Here is an 18380-nt window from a genome sequence, read left to right as displayed (position 1 = left end):
TGCTGGTACAGACGACGGGGCTGCCTTGGCAGCACCCGGCCGGTTCCAGAGCCGAGGATTTGGGCACCGTGCCGGGGTCAGGCTCGCCTCTAAAGACGCGGGTTGGGAGAGAGATGTCTGGGCTGGGAAAAGCGTCGAGGCTCAGGACAAGGGTCCGGGTTGGGTGCAGGGGTCCAGGAATGAGGCAGGCGTTTGAGACAGATGTCGGGATTTGGGGACACGGTGCAGGGATGCTGGGACTCGGTGTGAGCATCACTGGCACTACCATCAGCTTCTTTCGCGCAGTAGTAGGTGGCCGTGTCGTCGGCCCTGAGGCTGTTCATCTGCAGCGTGAGCGTGCTCTGGGAGTTGTCCCTCGAGATGGTGAAGCGTCCCTTGACCGACGGCGCGTAGTGGGTGTAACTACCATCGCTGTCAATATGCGCGATGTATTCCAGCCCCTTCCCGGGCGCCTGTCGCACCCACTGCATGTAGGAGCTGCTGAAGGTGAAGCCGGAGCCCTTGCAGGGGTCTGAGCTTGGAGCAAAGGGTCTGGGCTCAGTTCAAGGGGTGCAGGATTGGGTCAGGGGTCTGGAAACAGGGCAGGGATGGTCAGAGCCCGTGGAACCCTCCTTTGGTGTAACCGTCACCCCGAGCAACTCGAGTCCCCCTGGGCAGAGAGGACCCCCCCAGCAGGGAAAACTCCAGAGCAGCCCCCCTCCACCTTCATCCTCCTCTTCTTCTTCGCAGCCCTCCCAGGGACGACCCCTGCAACCCCGGGCACACGGATTTAGGGGTGGGTGGGATACGCCAGGACCCCAGTGACTCAATCCCGTCCTTTCTGTCTCCGCAGGGCTGCGGGCAGCCGTGCAACTGGTCGAGTCCGGAGGGGGCCTCCAGACACCCGGGGGGGTCCCTGCGCCTCCTCTGCAAGGGCTCCGGCTTCACCTTCAGCAGCAACGACATGCAGTGGGTGCGACAGGCGCCCGGGAAGGGGCTCGAGTGGGTCGCGGGTATTTACAGCGGTGGTAGTAGCACCTACTATGCGTCGTCGGTCAAAGGACGCTTCATCTCGAAGGACAACTCCCAGAGCACGCTCACGCTGCAGATGAACAGCCTCAGGGCCGACGACACGGCCACCTACTACTGCGCAAAATATGATTGTGGTGGTACAGACCCCCAAAGCCCCCGCAGCGCGTCCCCACGTCCCAGCATCGTCCTGAATCGCCTCTCCATGGACTGTCCGGCTCATAGGTCACAAATGAGTTTCACCACGTCTGATGCAGAGACGGGATTCGTTTGGAGGGCTACAAAAGCCGCCCAGCCTGGGGTCGCGTTACGGCTCTGTGTCTCCGCAGAGACGACTCACCGGAGCTGTGTCAACAGCTCGGCCCTTCGTTGCCCAATAAACCCTAAACAGGGCGATGGCTGCGCCATTCGAGGAACCAAAACCCAAACTGAGCCTTGAAATCCCGTAACAAAGAGTCTCGATCTAACCGTTATTCAGTTGCTTGAGGAAGTAAGGTAAAGAAAAAAACAAGCTGGAGGGTTTCAGCTTCGGTTTCACATGACAACCTTGGGTACACAAACAGTCACAGACCAGTAAAAGAAAGAAAGATAAGGGGAAACTCCAGTCAGATATACAGAATCCACTCAGGCACCGGCATACACACCATTCCACAGGTCGGGGATAAATTACCTAGGATTCAGGTTGGAAAAAGGGGAGTCACTTCTCCAAATACACAGTTGGGTTGCGAAGGAAACTCTTCCCCCCCCCTTGATTGGGATGCTGGTCAAGGTAGCTTCCCGGGAATGCGAGCCCTTACCTGGAGGAGTGAGGGAATATGGTTTCTGCTCTAAGTTTGTAAACACTTCTGTGCTTCTGGTTGTCTGGGAATCGCTTGTGGCTGCAACAGTGCCCTACTCTGCGGGTGATGGTTACACCAAAGGAGGGTGCAAGGGGCCCTGACCATCCCTGCCCGACCCCAGCCCTGTGTCCAGACCCCGGCACCCAACCCGGACCCTTGTCTTGAGTTTTGACTCTTCCCACCCAGCCCAGACGTCTCTCTCCCAACGTACAGCCATTGCAGAGGACGCACCAAGCCTGGTTTGGGGCAAGACCCGGGGATTTGGGCACTGTGCAGGGATCGGGACTCATTGCAAAAGATCCAGACTCGTGCAGAGAGTCCACGCTCAGGGCGAGGGTCCGGGCTTTGGGAAGATGCTGGGAACGGTGCAGGGACGTTGGGGCAGAGTGTGAGGGTCCAGGCTCGGGGCAAAGGATCCCGGCTCGGGGCAGGGGTCCAGGCTCAGAGCGAGGGTCTGGGTTTGGTTCAAGTCTCCGGAATCGCTGAGAGGGTCCGGGCTTGGAGCTGGGTCCTGGCTCAGGGCAAGGGATTTGGGAAGATGCTGAGATGCTGGGATGCAGAGCAGGGATGCTGGGACATGGTGCCAGCATATCTATCACCATCAGCACATTTCGCGCAGTAGTAGGTGGCCGTGTCGTCGGCCCTGAGGCTGTTCATCTGCAGCGTGAGCGTGCTCTGGGAGTTGTCCTTCGAGATGGTGAAGCGTCCTTTGACCGACGGCGCGTACCAGGTGTAACTACCATCGTCATCAATACTCGCGACGAACTCGAGCCCCTTCCCGGGCGCCTGTCGCGCCCAAACCATGCCGTTGCTGCTGAAGGTGAAGCCGGAGCCCTTGCAGAGGAGGCGCAGGGACCCCCCGGGTGTCTGGAGGCCCCCTCCGGACTCGACCAGTTGCACGGCCGCCCGCAGCCCTGCGGAGACAGGAAGGACGGGATTGAGTCTTGCAGGTCCCAGAGTCACCCACCCACCCCAAATCCGTGTGCCCGGGGTTGTGGGGTCCTACCTGGGAGGGCTGCGAGGAAGAAGAGGAGGATGAAGGTGGAGGGGGGCTGCTCTGGAGTTTTTCCTGCTGGGGGGGTCCTCTCTGCCGAAGGGGGACTCGAGCTGGCCAGGGTGATGGTTACACCAGAGGAGGGTTCCACGGGCTCTGACCATCCCTGCCCGGCCCCCTGCCCTGTTTCCAGACCCCTGACCCAATCCTGCACCCCTTGAACTGAGCCCAGACCCTTTGCTCCAAGCTCAGACCCCTGCAAGGGCTCCGGCTTCACCTTCAGCAGCAACAGCATGTACTGGGTGCGACAGGCACCCGGGAAGGGGCTCGAGAGGGTCGCGAGTATTAGCGACGATGGTAGTTGGACAGGTTACGCGCCGTCGGTCAAGGGACGCTTCACCATCTCGAGGGACAACTCCCAGAGCACGCTCACGCTGCAGATGAACAGCCTCAGGGCCGACGACACGGCCACCTACTACTGCGCGAAAGCTGCTGGTGGTTATGGTGGCACCAACGCTGGCACCGAGCCGCAACATCCCTGCGCTGCGTCCCCAAATCCTGGCCTCTTCCACAGACTCCTGCCTTATTCCTGGATTCTTGCAGCCTACCTGCTCCCTTGCACCCCAACCTGGACCCCTGCACCCAACCTGGACCCTTCTCCTGAGTTTTGACCCTTCCCACCCAGCCCAGACGTCTCTCACTCAACGTGCAGCCATTGCAGAAGAGGCGCAGGGAGGAGGTTTGGGGCAAGACCTGGGGATTTGGGCACCGTGCAGGGGTCTGGGCTCCTTGCAAAAGATCCAGACTTGTGCAGAGAGTCGAGGCTCAGGGCGAGGGTCTGGATTCTGTGCAAGGGACCGGGATCGCTGCGAGGGTCCAGGCTTGGATCTGGGTCCTGGCTCAGGGCAAGGGATTTGGGAAGATGCTGAGATGCTGGGACGCAGCGCAGGGATGCTGGGACACGGTGCCAGCATCTCTATCACCATCAGCAGATTTCGCGCAGTAGTAGGTGGCCGTGTCGTCGGCCCTGAGGCTGTTCATCTGCAGCGTGACCGTGCTCTGGGAGTTGTCCCTCGAGATGGTGAAGCGTCCTTTGACCGACGGCGCGTAGTAGGTGCCACTACCATCGGTGTAAATACTCGCGACGAACTCGAGCCCCTTCCCGGGCGCCTGTCGCACCCAGTTCATGCCGTTGCTGCTGAAGGTGAAGCCGGAGCCCTTGCAGAGGAGGCGCAGGGACCCCCCGGGTGTCTGGAGGCCCCCCTCCGGACTCGACCAGTTGCACGGCCGCCCGCAGCCCTGCGGAGACAGAAAGGACGGGATTGAGTCGCCCGGGTCCCAGAGTCGCCCACCCACCCCAAATCCGCGTGCCCGGGGTTGTGGGGTCCTACCTGGGAGGGCTGCGAAGAAGACGAGGACGAGGAAGGTGGAGTGGGGGCTGCTCTGGGGTGGCTCCTGCTGGGGGGGTCCCCTCTGCCCAGGGGGACTCGAGCTGGCCAGGGTGATGGTTACACCAAAGGAGGGTGCAAGGGGCCCTGAGCATCCACCCGACCTGTTTCCAGACCCCTGACCCAATCCTGGACCCCTGGAACCCACCCCAAAAGGGGTTCTGGGCTGGTTGCAAAGGGTCTGGGCTCAGTTCAGGGGGTGCAGGATTGGGTCAGAGGGCTGGGGGCCGGGCAGGGATGGTCAGAGCCCGTGGAACCCTCCTTTGGTGTAACCACCCCCCCCGAGCAACTCGAGTCCCCCTGGGCAGAGAGGACCCCCCCAGCAGGGAAAACTCCAGAGCAGCCCCCTCCACCTTCATCCTCCTCCTCCTCACAGCCCTCCCAGGTTGCGATACCGAGAAGCCGGTCGAAGAAACTCTCTAAGACTCACTTTGGGGTTTTAGAAAGCAGGCAGTCGTTATTGCAGCGCTGGATGCACGGGGGAGAATTCCACCTCGCGTGCACGCCAGAGCTTCAGCGCAAACAGGTTATATGGAGTAACGACTGCATATTAATCAGATCTGTATACATATACATACAAATGATTGCAACTGATTATCATAGTACCGCCTACATCCCATCACGCGCAACGAAGACTTGATCGGAGCGGAAGGGCTGCTGTTGCGACCACCACGACCCGTCTGAGATTCTGTCGGCCGTCCTTGAAGTCTTTGTGCTTCTCCTTGGTCTTGGATCTTGAAGCTTAACGCAGTTTCAGTCCCACGCGGTCCGTTTCAACGTTGTTCTCACCCCGCGTACAGGAACATCTAGTCCTAAGAGCAAAGAACTGCAAAACTTAGGAGTAACTACGTCTACTAGTTAATTGCTTGGCTATACTTTTGCCTAGTGTTTCAACCATAGCGTTAGTTGGTTCTAATAAGATTTCTAATATTACTTATCAAATCTCATTTTTATAGTCTTTTAGCAGCAAACCAGATTCCACGGCTGGCACAAAATATTAAAACCATCAAAATATTTGGATGTACCGGACAGAATGTATGGCCATATGCTATCAGTAGGACCCAGCCACGCTGACCCCTACCCCGGGCACGTGGATTTTGGGTGGGTGGGCGACTCTGGGACCCGGGCGACTCAATCCCGTCCTTTCTGTCTCCGCAGGGCTGCGGGCGGCCGTGCAACTGGTCGAGTCCGGAGGGGGCCTCCAGACACCCGGGGGGTCCCTGCGCCTCCTCTGCAAGGGCTCGGGGTACACCTTCAGCAGCTTCTGGATGCAGTGGGTGCGACAGGCGCCCGGGAAGGGGCTCGAGTGGGTCGCAGGTATTAGCAGCAGCGGTAGATACACCTGGTACGCGCCGTCGGTCCAAGGACGCTTCACCGTCTCGAAGGACGACTCCCAGAGCACGCTCACGCTGCAGATGAACAGCCTCAGGGCCGACGACACGGCCACCTACTACTGCGCGAAAGGAGATGATAATTATGCTGGTGGCACCAACCCTGGCGCCCAGCCCCGACATCCCTGCGCTCTGTCCCCAAATCCTGAAATGTTCCCCAAACTCCCAACTCGTTCCTGGTCCCCTGCACCCAACCCGGACCCTTGTTCTGACTTTTGACCCTTCCCACCCAGCCCAGACGTCTCTCACCCAACATGCAGCCATTGCAGAGGACGCACCAAGCCTGGTTTGGGGCAAGAACCAGGGATTTAAGGTACAGCGTGGGGGATTTTGGCAGCGTACAGCGTTTCTGGGGTCCCTGGCATGGAGCAGGCAGGGAGCAGGGATGGGGACTGGGTGCAGAAGACAGAGCCGGGCAGGGGGTCTGGGTCAGGGCAGGGGTTCGGGGTTGGTGCCAAGGTCTGGGTGCCCCGCCAGGGTCTGTTCTGGGTGTGGGGGTTTCCGGAAGGTTCTGGGATGTTGGGATGCAGGGCAGGGATGCTCAGGCTCGGGGCAGAGGCTTTCCTCATGATGTGCAGACGGACGCTGGAAGACTTTCCCTTGGCTGACGGGGCGTACCGCGTGTCACTACCACCGCTCCAAATACCCGCGACACACTGGATCCCCTTCCCGGGGACCTGTCGCACCCATGCCATGTAGGAGCTGCTGAAGTCGAAGCCGGAGGCCTTGCAGAGGAGGCGCAGGGACCCCCCGGGTGTCTGGAGGCCCCCTCCGGACTCGACCAGTTGCACGGCCGCCCGCAGCCCTGCGGAGAGAGAAAGGACGGGATTGAGTCTTGCAGGTCCTGGCATTGCCTATCCACCCCAAAATCCGCGTGCCTGGGGTTGCCAGGTCCTACCTGGGAGGGCTGCGAGGAAGAGGAGGAGGAAGGTGGAGTGGGGGCTGCTCTGGGGTGGCTCCTGCTGGGGGGGTCCCCTCTGCCGAAGGGGCACTCCAGCTGGCCAGGGCGATGATTACACCAAAGGAGGGTGCAGGGGGCCCTGACCATCCCTGCCCGACCCCAGCCCTGTGTCCGGACCCCGGCACCCAACCCGGACCCTTGTCCTGAGCCTCGACCCTTCCCACCCAGCCCAGACCTCTCGCACCCAACCCGCCTCCTTTGCGGTGAGCCCGGGTGTTTGGGCTCCATGGGCGGCCGTGCAACTGGTCGAGTCCGGAGGGGGCCTCCAGACACCCGGGGGGTCCCTGTGCCTCCTCTGCAAGGCGTCCGGCTTCACCTTCAGCAGCTTCGACATGTACTGGGTGCGACAGGCGCCCGGGAAGGGGCTCGAGTGGGTAGCGGGTATTAGCTACGATGGTAGTAGCACCCAGTACGCGCCGTCGGTCAAAGGACGCTTCACCATCTCGAGGGACAACTCCCAGAGCACGGTCACGCTGCAGATGAACAGCCTCAGGGCCGACGACACGGCCACCTACTACTGCGCGAAATGTGCTGGTGATTGTGGTAGTGGCACCGACGCTGGCACCGAGCCGCAACACCCCTGCACTGTGTCCCCAAATCCTGGCCTCTTCCACAAACTCCTGCCTTATTCCTGGATTCTTGCAACCTACCTGCTCCCTTGCACCCAGCCTGGACCCCTGCACCCAACCCGGACCCTTCTCCTGAGTTTTGACCCTTCCCACCCAGCCCAGACGTCTCCCACCCAACGTACAGCCCTTGCAGAGGACGCACCGAGCCTGGGTTTGGGGCAAGACCCGGGGATTTGGGCACCGTGCAGGGGTCCAGGATCCTTGCAAAAGATCCAGACTCGTGCAGAGAGTCCAGCATCGCTGCGAGGGTCCAGTCTTGGAGCTGGAGTCTGGGGTCACAGCGAGGGTTTTGGGAAGATGCTGAGATGCTGGGACACAGCGCAGGGATGCTGGGACATGGGTCCAGGCTTAGGACAGGGGTCTGGGCTCCGTTCAAGGGGTCCAGGAATGGGTCAGGGGTCTGGAAAAAGGGCTGGGGGCCGGGCAGGGATGGTCGGAGCCGGCTGCCCCCGCCTTTGGTGTCACCATCTCTGTGTTGGTTCTGGCTGAGGTGGAGTGAATTCTCCCCACAGCAGCCCTCGCAGCGCCGTGCTCTGCGCCGGTAGCTAGAAAGGGGTCGGTGACCCACCGGCGTTTCGGCTACTGCTGGCACAGCACCAAGGCCGTCTCTCCGTCATCCCCCCCTCCCCTCGCCAGGAGGCTGGGGGTGGGCAAGGGCTTGGGAGGGAACGGAGCCAGGAGAGCCGACCCAAACTGACCAAAGGGATGTTCCGTACCCTATGACGTCAGCTCAGCTGTCATACCTAAGTAAAGGGAGGTGGAAGAGGGGCGCATTCGTTATTTTACGTTTGTCTTCTGGAGGAACCGCTACGAGTGCTGAAGGTTCCCAGGAAGCGGCCAGACATCGCCCGCTGGTGGGAAGTAGAGAATAAAATCTTTAGTTTTCCTTTGCTTTCGCGCCTGACCTTTGCTTTTGCGTTATTAAAGTGTCCTTATCTGGACCCAGGAGCCTTTTGTTCTGTTTTCACTCCCCTGTGCACCTGGGGGGGCAACGATAGAGCGGCTGTGGTGGGACCTTGGTCTCCAGCCACGGTCAACCCACCGCAATCACCCTGACCAATTCGAGTCCCCCTGGGCAGAGAGGACCCCCCCCAGCAGGACGCACCCCAGAGCAGCCCCCATTCCACCTTCCTCCTCCTCTTCTTCCTCGCAGCCCTCCCAGGTAGGACCCCACAACCCCAGGCACGCAGATTTGGGGTGGGTGGGCGACTCTGGGACCTGGGCGACTCAATCCCGTCCTTTCTGTCTCCGCAGGGCTGCGCGCGGCCGTGCAACTGGTCGAGTCCGGAGGGGGCCTCCAGACACCCGGGGGGTCCCTGCGCCTCCTCTGCAAGGGCTCGGGGTACACCTTCAGCAGCTACGGCATGGTTTGGGCACGACAGGCGCCCGGGAAGGGGCTCGAGTTCGTCGCGGGTTTTAGCAGCAGCGGTAGTTACACCTGGTACGCGCCGTCGGTCGAAGGACGCTTCACCATCTCGAGGGACAACTCCCAGAGCACGCTCACGCTGCAGATGAACAGCCTCAGGGCCGACGACACGGCCACCTACTACTGCGGGAAACTTGGTCGCTGTGGTGGCACCGACGGGGCGTCTGGGCAGGAAAACCGCAGGCGAGCGGTGTCCCCGCGGGAGGCGGGAGGCAGCGATGCCTGGCAGCCCCCAGCCCTCTGTGCCGCGCTGCGACGGCTGCAGCCGCTGCATCTGCCTGCCCCGAGCCCGCACCCCGGCACCGAGCCCCAGCGTCCCCGCAGCGCGTCCCCAGGTCCCAGCGTCGTCCGCAGACCCCCGCTCCCAGAACAGACCCATCCCTCTGGACCGAACCCCCCTCCCAAACCCCAGATTTGCTCCCGTGAGTCTGGGGCCAGCCTGGAGGAAGGATCAGTGGGAGTGGGGGGCTCTCTCCCCTTCTGCCCCCTCCCCAGGGCTGCGGGCGGCCGTGCAACTGGTCGAGTCCGGAGGGGGCTTGCAGAAACCCGGGGGGTCCCTGGGCCTCCTCTGCAAGGCGTCCGGCTTCGACTTCGGCAGCTACGGCATGTTCTGGGTGCGACAGGCGCCCGGGAAGGCGCTCGAATGGCTCGCAGGTATTCACTACAGTGGCGGTTACAACTTCTACGCGCCGTCGGTCGAAGGACGCTTCACCGTCTCGAGGGACAACTCCCAGAGCACGCTCACGCTGCAGATGAACAGCCTCAGGGCCGACGACACGGCCACCTACTACTGCGCAAAAGAAGATGATGATGATGGTGGCACTGACGCCGGCACCGAGCCCAACACCCCTGCTCTGCGTCCCCAAATCCCGGCATCTTCCTCAACTCCCCCCTCATCCCTGGTCCCCTGCACCCAACCCAGACCCTTGTTCTGAGTTTTGACCCTTCCCACCCAGCCCAGGCGTCTCTCACCCAACATACAGCCATTGCAGAGGACGCACCGAGCCTGGTTTGGGGCAAGAACCAGGGATTTGGGCACCGTGCAGGGGTCCGGGCTCGTTGCAACAGATCCAGACTCGTGCAAACAGTCCAGGCTTGGGTCCGGGCTTTGGGAAGATGCTGGGAACGGTGCAGGGACGTTGGGGCAGAGTGCGAGGGTCCAAGCTCGGGGCAAAGGATCCCGGGTTGGGGCAGGGATCGGGGCTCAGGGCGAGGGTCTGGGTTGGGTGCAGGGGTCCAGGTGGGGCTCAAGGGACCAAGAACTGGATGGGAGTTTGAGGAAGATGCCGGGATTTCGGGACGCAGCGCAGGGATGTTGCGGCTCGGTGCCAGGGTCAGTGCCACCAGCATCGTCATCAGCACCTTTCGCGCAGTAGTAGGTGGCCGTGTCGTCGGCCCTGAGGCTGTTCATCTGCAGCGTGAGCGTGCTCTGGGAGTTGTCCCTCGAGATGGTGAAGCGTCCTTTGACCGACGGTGCGTAGTAGGTGCTACTACCACTGCTGTAAATACCCGCGACCCACTCGAGCCCCTTCCCGGGCGCCTGTCGCACCCATGCCATGCTGTAGCTGCTGAAGGTGTACCCCGAGCCCTTGCAGAGGAGGCGCAGGGACCCCCCGGGTGTCTGGAGGCCCCCTCCGGACTCGACCAGTTGCACGGCCGCCCGCAGCCCTGCGGAGACAGAAAGGACGGGATTGAGTCGCCCGGGTCCCAGAGTCGCCCACCCACCCCAAATCTGCGTGCCCGGGGTTGTAGGGTCCTACCTGGGAGGGCTGCGAGGAGGAAGAGGAGGAGGACGAATGTGTGTGTGGTGGGTTGACGCTGGCTGGACGCCAGGTGCCCACCGAAGCCGTTCTGTCACTGCCCTGCTCAGCTGGACGGGGAGGGGAAATATGACAAAGAGCTTGTGGGTCGAGATAAGGACGGGAGAGATCACTCACCAATTACCGTCATGGGCAAAACAGACTCGGCTTGGGGAAAATTAACTCAATTTATTACCAATAGACCAGAGTAGGGTAATGAGAAATAAAACCAAATCTCAGAACACCTTCCCTCCACCCCTCCCTTCTTCCCGGGCACAACTTCACTCCCGGATTCTCTACCAACCCCCCCCCAGCGGCACAGGGGGACGGGGAATGGGGTTTACGGTCAGTTCATCACACGTTCTCTCTGCCGCTCCTTCCTCCTCAGGGGCAGGACTCCTCCCTCTTCCCCTGCTTCATCGTGGGATCCCTCCCACGGGAGACAGTCCTCCACGAACTTCTCCAGCGTGGGTCCTTCCCACGGGCTGCAGTCCTTCGGGCACAGACCGCTCCAGCGTGGGTCCCCCGCGGGGTCACAAGTCCTGCCAGAAAACCTGCTCCAGCGTGGGCTCCTCTCTCCACGGGGTCCCGGCCTCCTTCGGGCATCCCCCTGCTCCGGCGTGGGGTCCTCCCCGGGCTGCAGGCGGAGATCTGCTCCCCCGTGGACCTCCCTGGGCTGCGGGGGGACAGCCTGCCTCACCGTGGTCTTCATCACCACGGGCCGCAGGGGAATCTCCGCTCCGGCGCCTGGAGCATCTCCTGCCCTCCTTCTGCGCTGACCTGGGGGTCTGCGGGGCTGGGGCTCTCTCGTGTTCTCACTCCTCTCTCCGGCTGCGGTTTCTGTGCCGGCTGCAACTTTTTTTTCCTTCTTAAATATGTCATCACAGAGGTGCTGCCAGTGTCGTTGATGGGCTCGGCGTTGGCCGGCGGCGGGTCCGACGTACAGCCGGCTGGCATGGGCTCGGTTGGACCTGGGGGAAGCTTCTAGAAGCTTCTCACTGAAGCCACCCCTGTAACCCCCCCGCTACCAAAACCTTGCTACACAAACCCAATACAACCCAGAACAGACCCTTCCTGCACCCAGACCCCCCCAGGATCCCAGATTTTCTCCGCTGAATCTGGGGCCAGCCTGGAGGAAGGATGAGGGGAAGCTGGGGGGTCCCTGCGCCTCCTCTGCAAGGGCTCCGGCGTCACCGTCAGCGGCTACGGCATGGGATGGATGCGACAGGCGCCCGGGAAGGGGCTCGAATACGTCGCGGGGATTACCAGCAGCGGTGGTAGCACCGGTTACGCGCCGTCGGTCCAAGGACGCTTCACCATCTCGAGGGACAACTCCCAGAGCACGCTCACGCTGCAGATGAACAGCCTCAGGGCCGACGACACGGCCACCTACTACTGCGGGAAAGAAGATGATGATGGTGGTGGCACCGACGCCGGCACCGAGCCCCAACACCCCTGCTCTGCGTCCCCAAATCCTGAAATCTTCCTCAAACTCTCACGTTATTCCTGGTCCTGTCTTAGCTATTTATAGCTATGAAGCGGTATTTGGAAAATAACCTTTTAAATTACGAGTGGTGTTTCTGAGCCTCCAGATTGCGTCGTCCTCCTCTTTGGAGGCATCAGGTGCAGCAGAAACTCGCACCGCAGGCCGGTGTCTGTTATCTGTATCGTGGCTTCAGTTATACACGCATCTTTACGTTAGTGCCTGCAAAATGCTTCTGGATGAACATCGATCCCGTATTTTCAGTGATTAACTTAATTCATCGAATACAGCGTATTTTTGGCAATGGTTTTGTGTCTAATGCGGAATGGAAAGGGCGATACGAGCTAAATGTGAGTGAACATCTAGAAATCACCAAGAAAACCGCTGCCAGTAGCTGAAAGAAACCATCGGTCGCAGTTGAACTTCTTGAGTGCTCGGGGACGGTGGGAAGCGGGCATGAAATGCTCCCTCTTCCTCCTGAGCAACGGATGGAACCAAAGAGTAAACTTTTATAAAAACTGAGTCTTAAGGGAAAAAAATTCCGATGCTGCTGGTCAGGAAGGCATCTCCGGATGTGATGGGCAATGCTTGTTTGTCTTTAAGGACTGGTTCACAAACCATGACAACAGAAAAGATCGTTTATCCTTTGTCTGCCCTTTGATGATTTACCTGCTGTTTCCCTTTTGCCTGTTCCCTGGAGAAGTGAGTTGCTCATGAAATAATTTCTGAGTTTCTGCCATTCACAATACTCTTAAAGTAGCCCGGCGCTTGCTTTTGACTTATTTTCAGGTGCCGGGCACCTGCGGTAATTCAGAAGCTGCTTCACGAAAAGTCAGGTACTTTGTGCAGTGATTGATTCTGGGTGGGATAGTGGAGGCTGGAACTTTTCGGGCAGTCCCCGTTTCAGTTATTCCTGCTTCTAAGCCAGAGCTGTAAAACTGCTGGCATGTCCAGTTGCTCTTCGGGGCTTTATAGCGATATAGAGAACGAACCGCTTATTGCTTAATGATTGTTTCTCTGTAACTTTACGTACCAAGGACTGGTGTTTGTCGAGGATTAAGCCCGTCAGAGACTGGTCCTTGGGAGGGATGAGCAAGAAGGAACCATAAGTGATCACAAAACTTAATTAAATGTTTGATGAATTTACAATCTTGTTACGAAGGCACAAGTAGAGGCCTTGCCTGAATAGATAGGGCCGGAAAAGATAACAACTCCTGCCTTTGTTCTCGTCCTTGTAGATAATTTAGCTTAAACTAACCGTATGGTTCTATACCACTAACGAAAACTTAGATAATAAGAGCACTAACAAGCACCGACGTATCAAAACATGTAAAGGACCATACTGCGCAGAATCACCTGAGGAGGGTCAAGTAGCGGACAAGTGAGGAAGACTACGGAAGACCACCAGAGACCTTCAATGCGCCTGCGTAAAGGACATTTACATATGCTAATAGTTTCCCGGAAAACTAATGAATATGTATAACATTTCTCGGAAATCTAGTGAATAAGTACGTAGAACGTGTACTTAACCTGCACAATTAAACCCGACGGTGCGCACGATAGGTGGAACGATCCCCCCCTGTGCACCCAGCGCTGCCAATAAAGAATACCTACTTAATAGTTAATCAAACTATTGAGTTAGTTTCTTTGAAACAATAGAGAGGCATCCCTGTCAAACTAAAGCTGGTCAGTTTGTGGCTGCTGCCCAGCAAATTTGGCCCTTGACTCGCTTCCAAATGGTGCAGAAGGCAGCGGAATTTGGGGACGGTCCAGAAACACGGCCAGGGCTAACGCCTTACGGACCACCCGCCCTAATCACGGCGGTCTGGAGACAGTTGGGAGCATCATCGAGGTGCTAACACCCCAACAAAACCCGGGAGACGGAGGGGAAGAGAGGAATCCCGTGCGGATTGGTGGTTTTTTCGAGCTGGGATAGAGAGCGTGGAGCAAAGGGTTGGGACTGCAGCAGCGGCTGAAGCGCCCTGGGTGGGTTTCGCAGGAAAGCCGGGAGAGATCCGACAGTCCTTACCTACACGGAGCGCTCGTCCGGCAGCCGCTTCTACGAGAAGTTCCTTAATTACCAAAAAGTAAAAGCTAGCTTGGGCCTCGAAGTGTGAGGATACAACACAACGTACAGCGGCATGAAAACTCGAATGAAGTATTTGGGTACTACATACACATCTGTTTGGGGCACCACAGCTGTACTTTAAGGTAGTTTAGCTTCCGATCTTTTAATCGGTGAGGACAGTGTCGTACATCGGGCTGCATTTTTTAAGATTGGGTGGCTGCGTTGCCTAAAAGTACATTAATCCTAGGAAGAGAAAGTTATCTAGGGAGAGTCATACCTTTTCCACCGCGCTCTGCAAAGCTTCTTTCCGAAGGTGTGCTTCTGCCAATGAAAACGGACGTTGCAAGCTGTTTGTGCTGTATTTAATGCTGCTCATCAAGATGAAATATGACACCATCAAAAATAGGGTTTATCACTAGCATAAGCGAAATACTTTTTTTTCGCGTGTATTTACACCGATGGTAGTGGCACGTTCTACGCGCCGTCGGTCAAAGGACGCTTCACCATCTCGAGGGACGACTCCCAGAGCACGGTCACGCTGCAGATGAACAGCCTCAGGGCCGACGACACGGCCACCTACTACTGCGGGAAAGAAGATGATGATGATGGTGGCACCGACACCGGCACCGAGCCCCAACACCCCTGCTCTGCGTCCCCAAATCCCGGCATCTTCCTCAAACTCCCACTTTGTTCCTGGTCCCCTTCACCCAACCTGGACCCCTGCACCCAACCCGGACCCTTCTCCCGAGTTTTGACCCTTCCCACCCAGCCCAGACGTCTCTCACTCAACGTGCAGCCATTGCAGAAGAGGCGCAGGGAGGAGGTTTGGGGCAAGACCCGGGGATTTGGGCACCGTGGAGGGGTCCAGGCTCATTGCAAAGGATCCAGGCTCAGGGCGAGGGTCTGGGCTTGCATCCAGGCTTTGGGAAGATGCTGGGAACGGTGCAGGGACGTTGGGGCAAGAGGCGAGGGTCCAGGCTCGGGGCAAAGGATCCCGGCTCGGGGCAGGGGTCCGGGCTCAGGGCGAGGGTCTGGGTTGGGTTCAAGGCTCCGGAATGGCTGCGAGGGTCCAATCTTGGAGCTGGGTCCTGGCTCAGGGCAAGGGATTTGGGAAGATGCTGAGATGCTGGGACGCAGCGCAGGGATGCTGGGACACGGTACCAGCATATCTATCACCATCAGCAGATTTCGCGCAGTAGTAGGTGGCCGTGTCGTCGGCCCTGAGGCTGTTCATCTGCAGCGTGAGCGTGCTCTGGGAGTTGTCCCTCGAGATGGTGAAGCGTCCTTTGACCGACGGCGCGTAGTAGGTGCTACTACCACTGCTGGTAATACTCGCAACCCACTCGAGCCCCTTCCCGGGCGCCTGTCGCACCCAGTTCATGGCTTTGCTGCTGAAGGTGAAGCCGGAGCCCTTGCAGAGGAGGCGCAGGGACCCCCCGGGTGTCTGGAGGCCCCCTCCGGACTCGACCAGTTGCACGGCTGCCCGCAGCCCTGCGGAGACAGAAAGGACGGGATTGAGTCGCCCAGGTCCCAGAGTCGCCCACCCACCCCAAAATCCATGTGCCCGGGGTTGTGGGGTGCTACCTGGGAGGGCTGCGAGGAAGAAGAGGAGGATTAAGAGGAGGAGGAAGGTGGAGGCTCCTCTGGGTGGGTCCTGCTGGGGGGGTCCCCTCTGCCCTGGTTTTCTAGAGTTGCTCGGGGTGATGGTTACACCAAAGGAGGGTTCCACGGGCCCTGACCATCGCTGCCTGGTCCCCAGCCATGTCTCCAGACCCCTGACCCAATCCTGCACCCCTTGAACTGAGCCCAGACCCTTTGCTCCAAGCTCAGACCCTGCAAAGGCTCCGGCTTTGACTTCTGCAGCTTCGGCATGGAGTGGGTGCGACAGGCGCCCGGGAAGGGGCTCGAGTTCATCGCAACCATTTACAGCAGTGATAGTAGGACCTGGTACGCGCCGTCGGTCCAAGGACGCTTCACCATCTCGAGGGACGACTCCCAGAACACGCTCACGCTGCAGATGAACAGCCTCAGGGCCGACGACACGGCCACCTACTACTGCGGGAAATCTGCTGATGGTGATAGAGATGCTGGCACCGTGTCCCAGCATCCCTGCGCTGTGTCCCAGCATCTCAGCATCTTCCCAAAACCCTTGCCACAAGCCAGGACCGCCGCTCCAGGACTGGACTCTCGCAGCGATCCCAGAGCCGTGCACCCAGACCTTCAGCCCTGTGAAATGGGGAGCCAAAGGAACCTTAGTAGATATAGTAGATATATGGATGTGGATAGGAACTGTTTAATAATTATCTGGCTTATAGTGAAGTTAAAGAAATTTCAGTAGAGGTAGACATGGCCCAAGGGGATGAGAAGTGATGCTTAACGTTTGCATTGTTGAGGCTGGCTGGGGCAGGAGATAGACCCTGATAAGAAGCAGCAGTCGACCCCAAAAACCAGCCAAGACCGGCCTTGTGACTTCTTGGAACTCATTTTAATATGAAGCGGGAATAGATCATGCCTATGTATAGGCGCATTGCAAAACTCTATGTATATGTAACACTTGACTGTTTAAATTTGAAGTAAGTTGCCGAGTTGGGCATGCACGACTTTGGTGGGACGACCCCCCGCGCTGCCCAGCGCTGAATGAACGTACCTACTTTAAAGTCTCACCGACTGTGGAGTCTGTTTTCCGCACGTCACCTGAGCCCGGACCCCTGCCCCGAGCCGGGATCCTTTGCCCCGTGCTTGGACCCTCCCACCCTGCCCCAACGTCCCTGCACCGTTCCCAGCATCTTCCCAAAGCCCAGACCCTCGCCCTGAGCCTGGACTCTCTGCACGAGTCTGGATCCTTTGCAAGGAGCCCGGACCGCTGCACGGTGCCCAAATCCCCGGGTCTTGCCCCAAACCCAGGCTCGGTGCGTCCTCTGAAGGGCTGTACGTTGGGAGAGAGACGTCTGGGCTGGGTGGGAAGGGTCAAAACTCAGGAGAAGGGTCCGGGTTGGGTGCAGGGGTCCAGGTTGGGGTGCAAGGGAGCAGGTAGGTTGCAAGAATCCAGGAATAAGGCAGGAGTTTGTGGAAGAGGCCAGGATTTGGGGACACAGTGCAGGGGTGTTGGGGCTCGGTGCCAGCGTCGGTGCCACCACCACAATCACCAGCAGCTTTCGCGCAGTAGTAGGTGGCCGTGTCGTCGGCCCTGAGGCTGTTCATCTGCAGCGTGAGCGTGCTCTGGGAGTTGTCCCTCGAGATGGTGAAGCGTCCCTTGACCGACGGCGCGTAGTTTGTGTAACTACCACCGCTGTTAATACTCGCGACCCACTCGAACCCCTTCCCGGGCGCCTGTCGCACCCAGTTCATGGCTTTGCTGCTGAAAGTGAAGCCGGAGCCCTTGCACAACACGATCTGGGAGGAGAATTTAAGGTACGGCGCGGGGGATTTTGGCAGCGTAGAGGGTTTTCTGGGGTCCCTGGCATGGAGCAGGCAGGGAGCAGGGATGGGGACTGGGTGCAGAAGACAGAGCCGGGCAGGGGGTCTGGGTCAGGGCAGGGGTTCGGGGTTGGTGCCAAGGTCTGGGTGCCCCGCCAGGGTCTGTTCTGGCTGCGGGGGTTTCCGGAAGGTTCTGGGATGTTGGGATGCAGGGCAGGGATGCTCAGGCTCGGGGCAGAGGCTTTCCTCATGATGTGCAGACGGACGCTGGAAGACTTTCCCTTGGCTGACGGGGCGTACCGCGTGTCACTACCACCGCTCCAAATACCCGCGACACACTGGATCCCCTTCCCGGGCGCCTGTCACACCCAGTTCATGCCGTTGCTGCTGAAGGTGAAGCCGGAGCCCTTGCAGAGGAGGCGCAGGGACCCCCCGGGTGTCTGGAGGCCCCCTCCGGACTCGACCAGTTGCACGGCCGCCCGCAGCCCTGCGGAGACAGAAAGGACGGGATTGAGTCGCCCGGGTCCCAGAGTCACCCACCCACCCCAAATCTGCGTGCCCGGGGTTGTGGGGTCCTACCTGGGAGGGCTGCAACGAAGATGAGGAGGATGAAGGTGGAGGGGGGCTGCTCTGGAGTTTTCCCTGCTGGGGGGGTCCTCTCTGCCCAGGGGGACTCGAGTTGTTTGGGGTGATGGTTACACCAAAGGAGGGTTCCACAGGCTCTAACCATCCCTGCTTGGCCCCCAGCCCTTTTTACAGCCCCCTGACCCAATCCTGGACCCCTTGAATAGAGCCCAGAGCCCTGCAAGGGCTCCGGCTTCACCTTCAGCAGCAACAGCATGGCATGGGTGCGACAGGCACCCGGGAAAGGGCTCGAATACGTTGCGCTTATTAGCAGCAGTGGTAGTTACACCGGT

The 18380-nt window shown here is 59.3% G+C and overlaps 2 protein-coding genes, 1 pseudogene and 5 gene segments (V, D, J or C); 3 read left to right on the top strand and 5 right to left on the bottom strand.

Annotated features, from left to right (window-relative positions):
* Positions 1-89: 89 nt before the first annotated feature.
* Positions 90-709, bottom strand: LOC128138261 (immunoglobulin heavy variable 3-11-like). The segment is given in 2 exon segments: positions 90-516; positions 630-709. Coding segments are annotated over 2 exon segments (507 nt in total).
* Positions 710-804: 95 nt separating this feature from the next.
* LOC128138260 (immunoglobulin heavy variable 3-23-like) lies at positions 805-1447 on the top strand (annotated as a pseudogene).
* Positions 1448-2363: 916 nt separating this feature from the next.
* On the bottom strand, positions 2364-3136 carry LOC128138259 (immunoglobulin alpha-2 heavy chain-like). The gene is made up of 2 exons (XM_052779557.1): positions 2854-3136; positions 2364-2761 (listed from the first exon to the last, which is right to left on the bottom strand). The coding sequence occupies exons 1-2, from the start codon at positions 3134-3136 to the stop codon at positions 2364-2366; spliced, it is 681 nt and encodes a 226-aa protein (XP_052635517.1).
* Positions 3137-3741: 605 nt separating this feature from the next.
* LOC128138258 (Ig heavy chain V region 914-like) lies at positions 3742-4648 on the bottom strand. The segment is given in 2 exon segments: positions 3742-4228; positions 4643-4648. Coding segments are annotated over 2 exon segments (493 nt in total).
* A 113-nt stretch (positions 4649-4761) lies between these two features.
* Positions 4762-5899, top strand: LOC128138257 (immunoglobulin heavy variable 3-23-like). The segment is given in 2 exon segments: positions 4762-4815; positions 5348-5899. Coding segments are annotated over 2 exon segments (606 nt in total).
* Positions 5900-7989: 2090 nt separating this feature from the next.
* Positions 7990-9631, top strand: LOC128138256 (immunoglobulin heavy variable 3-23-like). The segment is given in 3 exon segments: positions 7990-7994; positions 8350-8432; positions 9192-9631. Coding segments are annotated over 3 exon segments (528 nt in total).
* Positions 9632-9900: 269 nt separating this feature from the next.
* LOC128138255 (immunoglobulin heavy variable 3-23-like) lies at positions 9901-11452 on the bottom strand. The segment is given in 2 exon segments: positions 9901-10428; positions 11381-11452. Coding segments are annotated over 2 exon segments (600 nt in total).
* Positions 11453-17013: 5561 nt separating this feature from the next.
* Positions 17014-18193, bottom strand: LOC128138254 (uncharacterized). The gene is made up of 3 exons (XM_052779555.1): positions 18043-18193; positions 17832-17950; positions 17014-17439 (listed from the first exon to the last, which is right to left on the bottom strand). Exons 1-3 carry the CDS (start codon positions 18191-18193, stop codon positions 17014-17016), a joined length of 696 nt encoding a protein of 231 aa, XP_052635515.1.
* Between the last annotated feature and the right edge of the window lie 187 nt (positions 18194-18380).

The sequence above is a fragment of the Harpia harpyja genome, unplaced genomic scaffold, assembly GCF_026419915.1.
Source record: "Harpia harpyja isolate bHarHar1 unplaced genomic scaffold, bHarHar1 primary haplotype scaffold_190, whole genome shotgun sequence".
Lineage (NCBI taxonomy): Eukaryota > Metazoa > Chordata > Aves > Accipitriformes > Accipitridae > Harpia > Harpia harpyja.
This window is presented reverse-complemented; position numbering and strand designations above follow the sequence as displayed.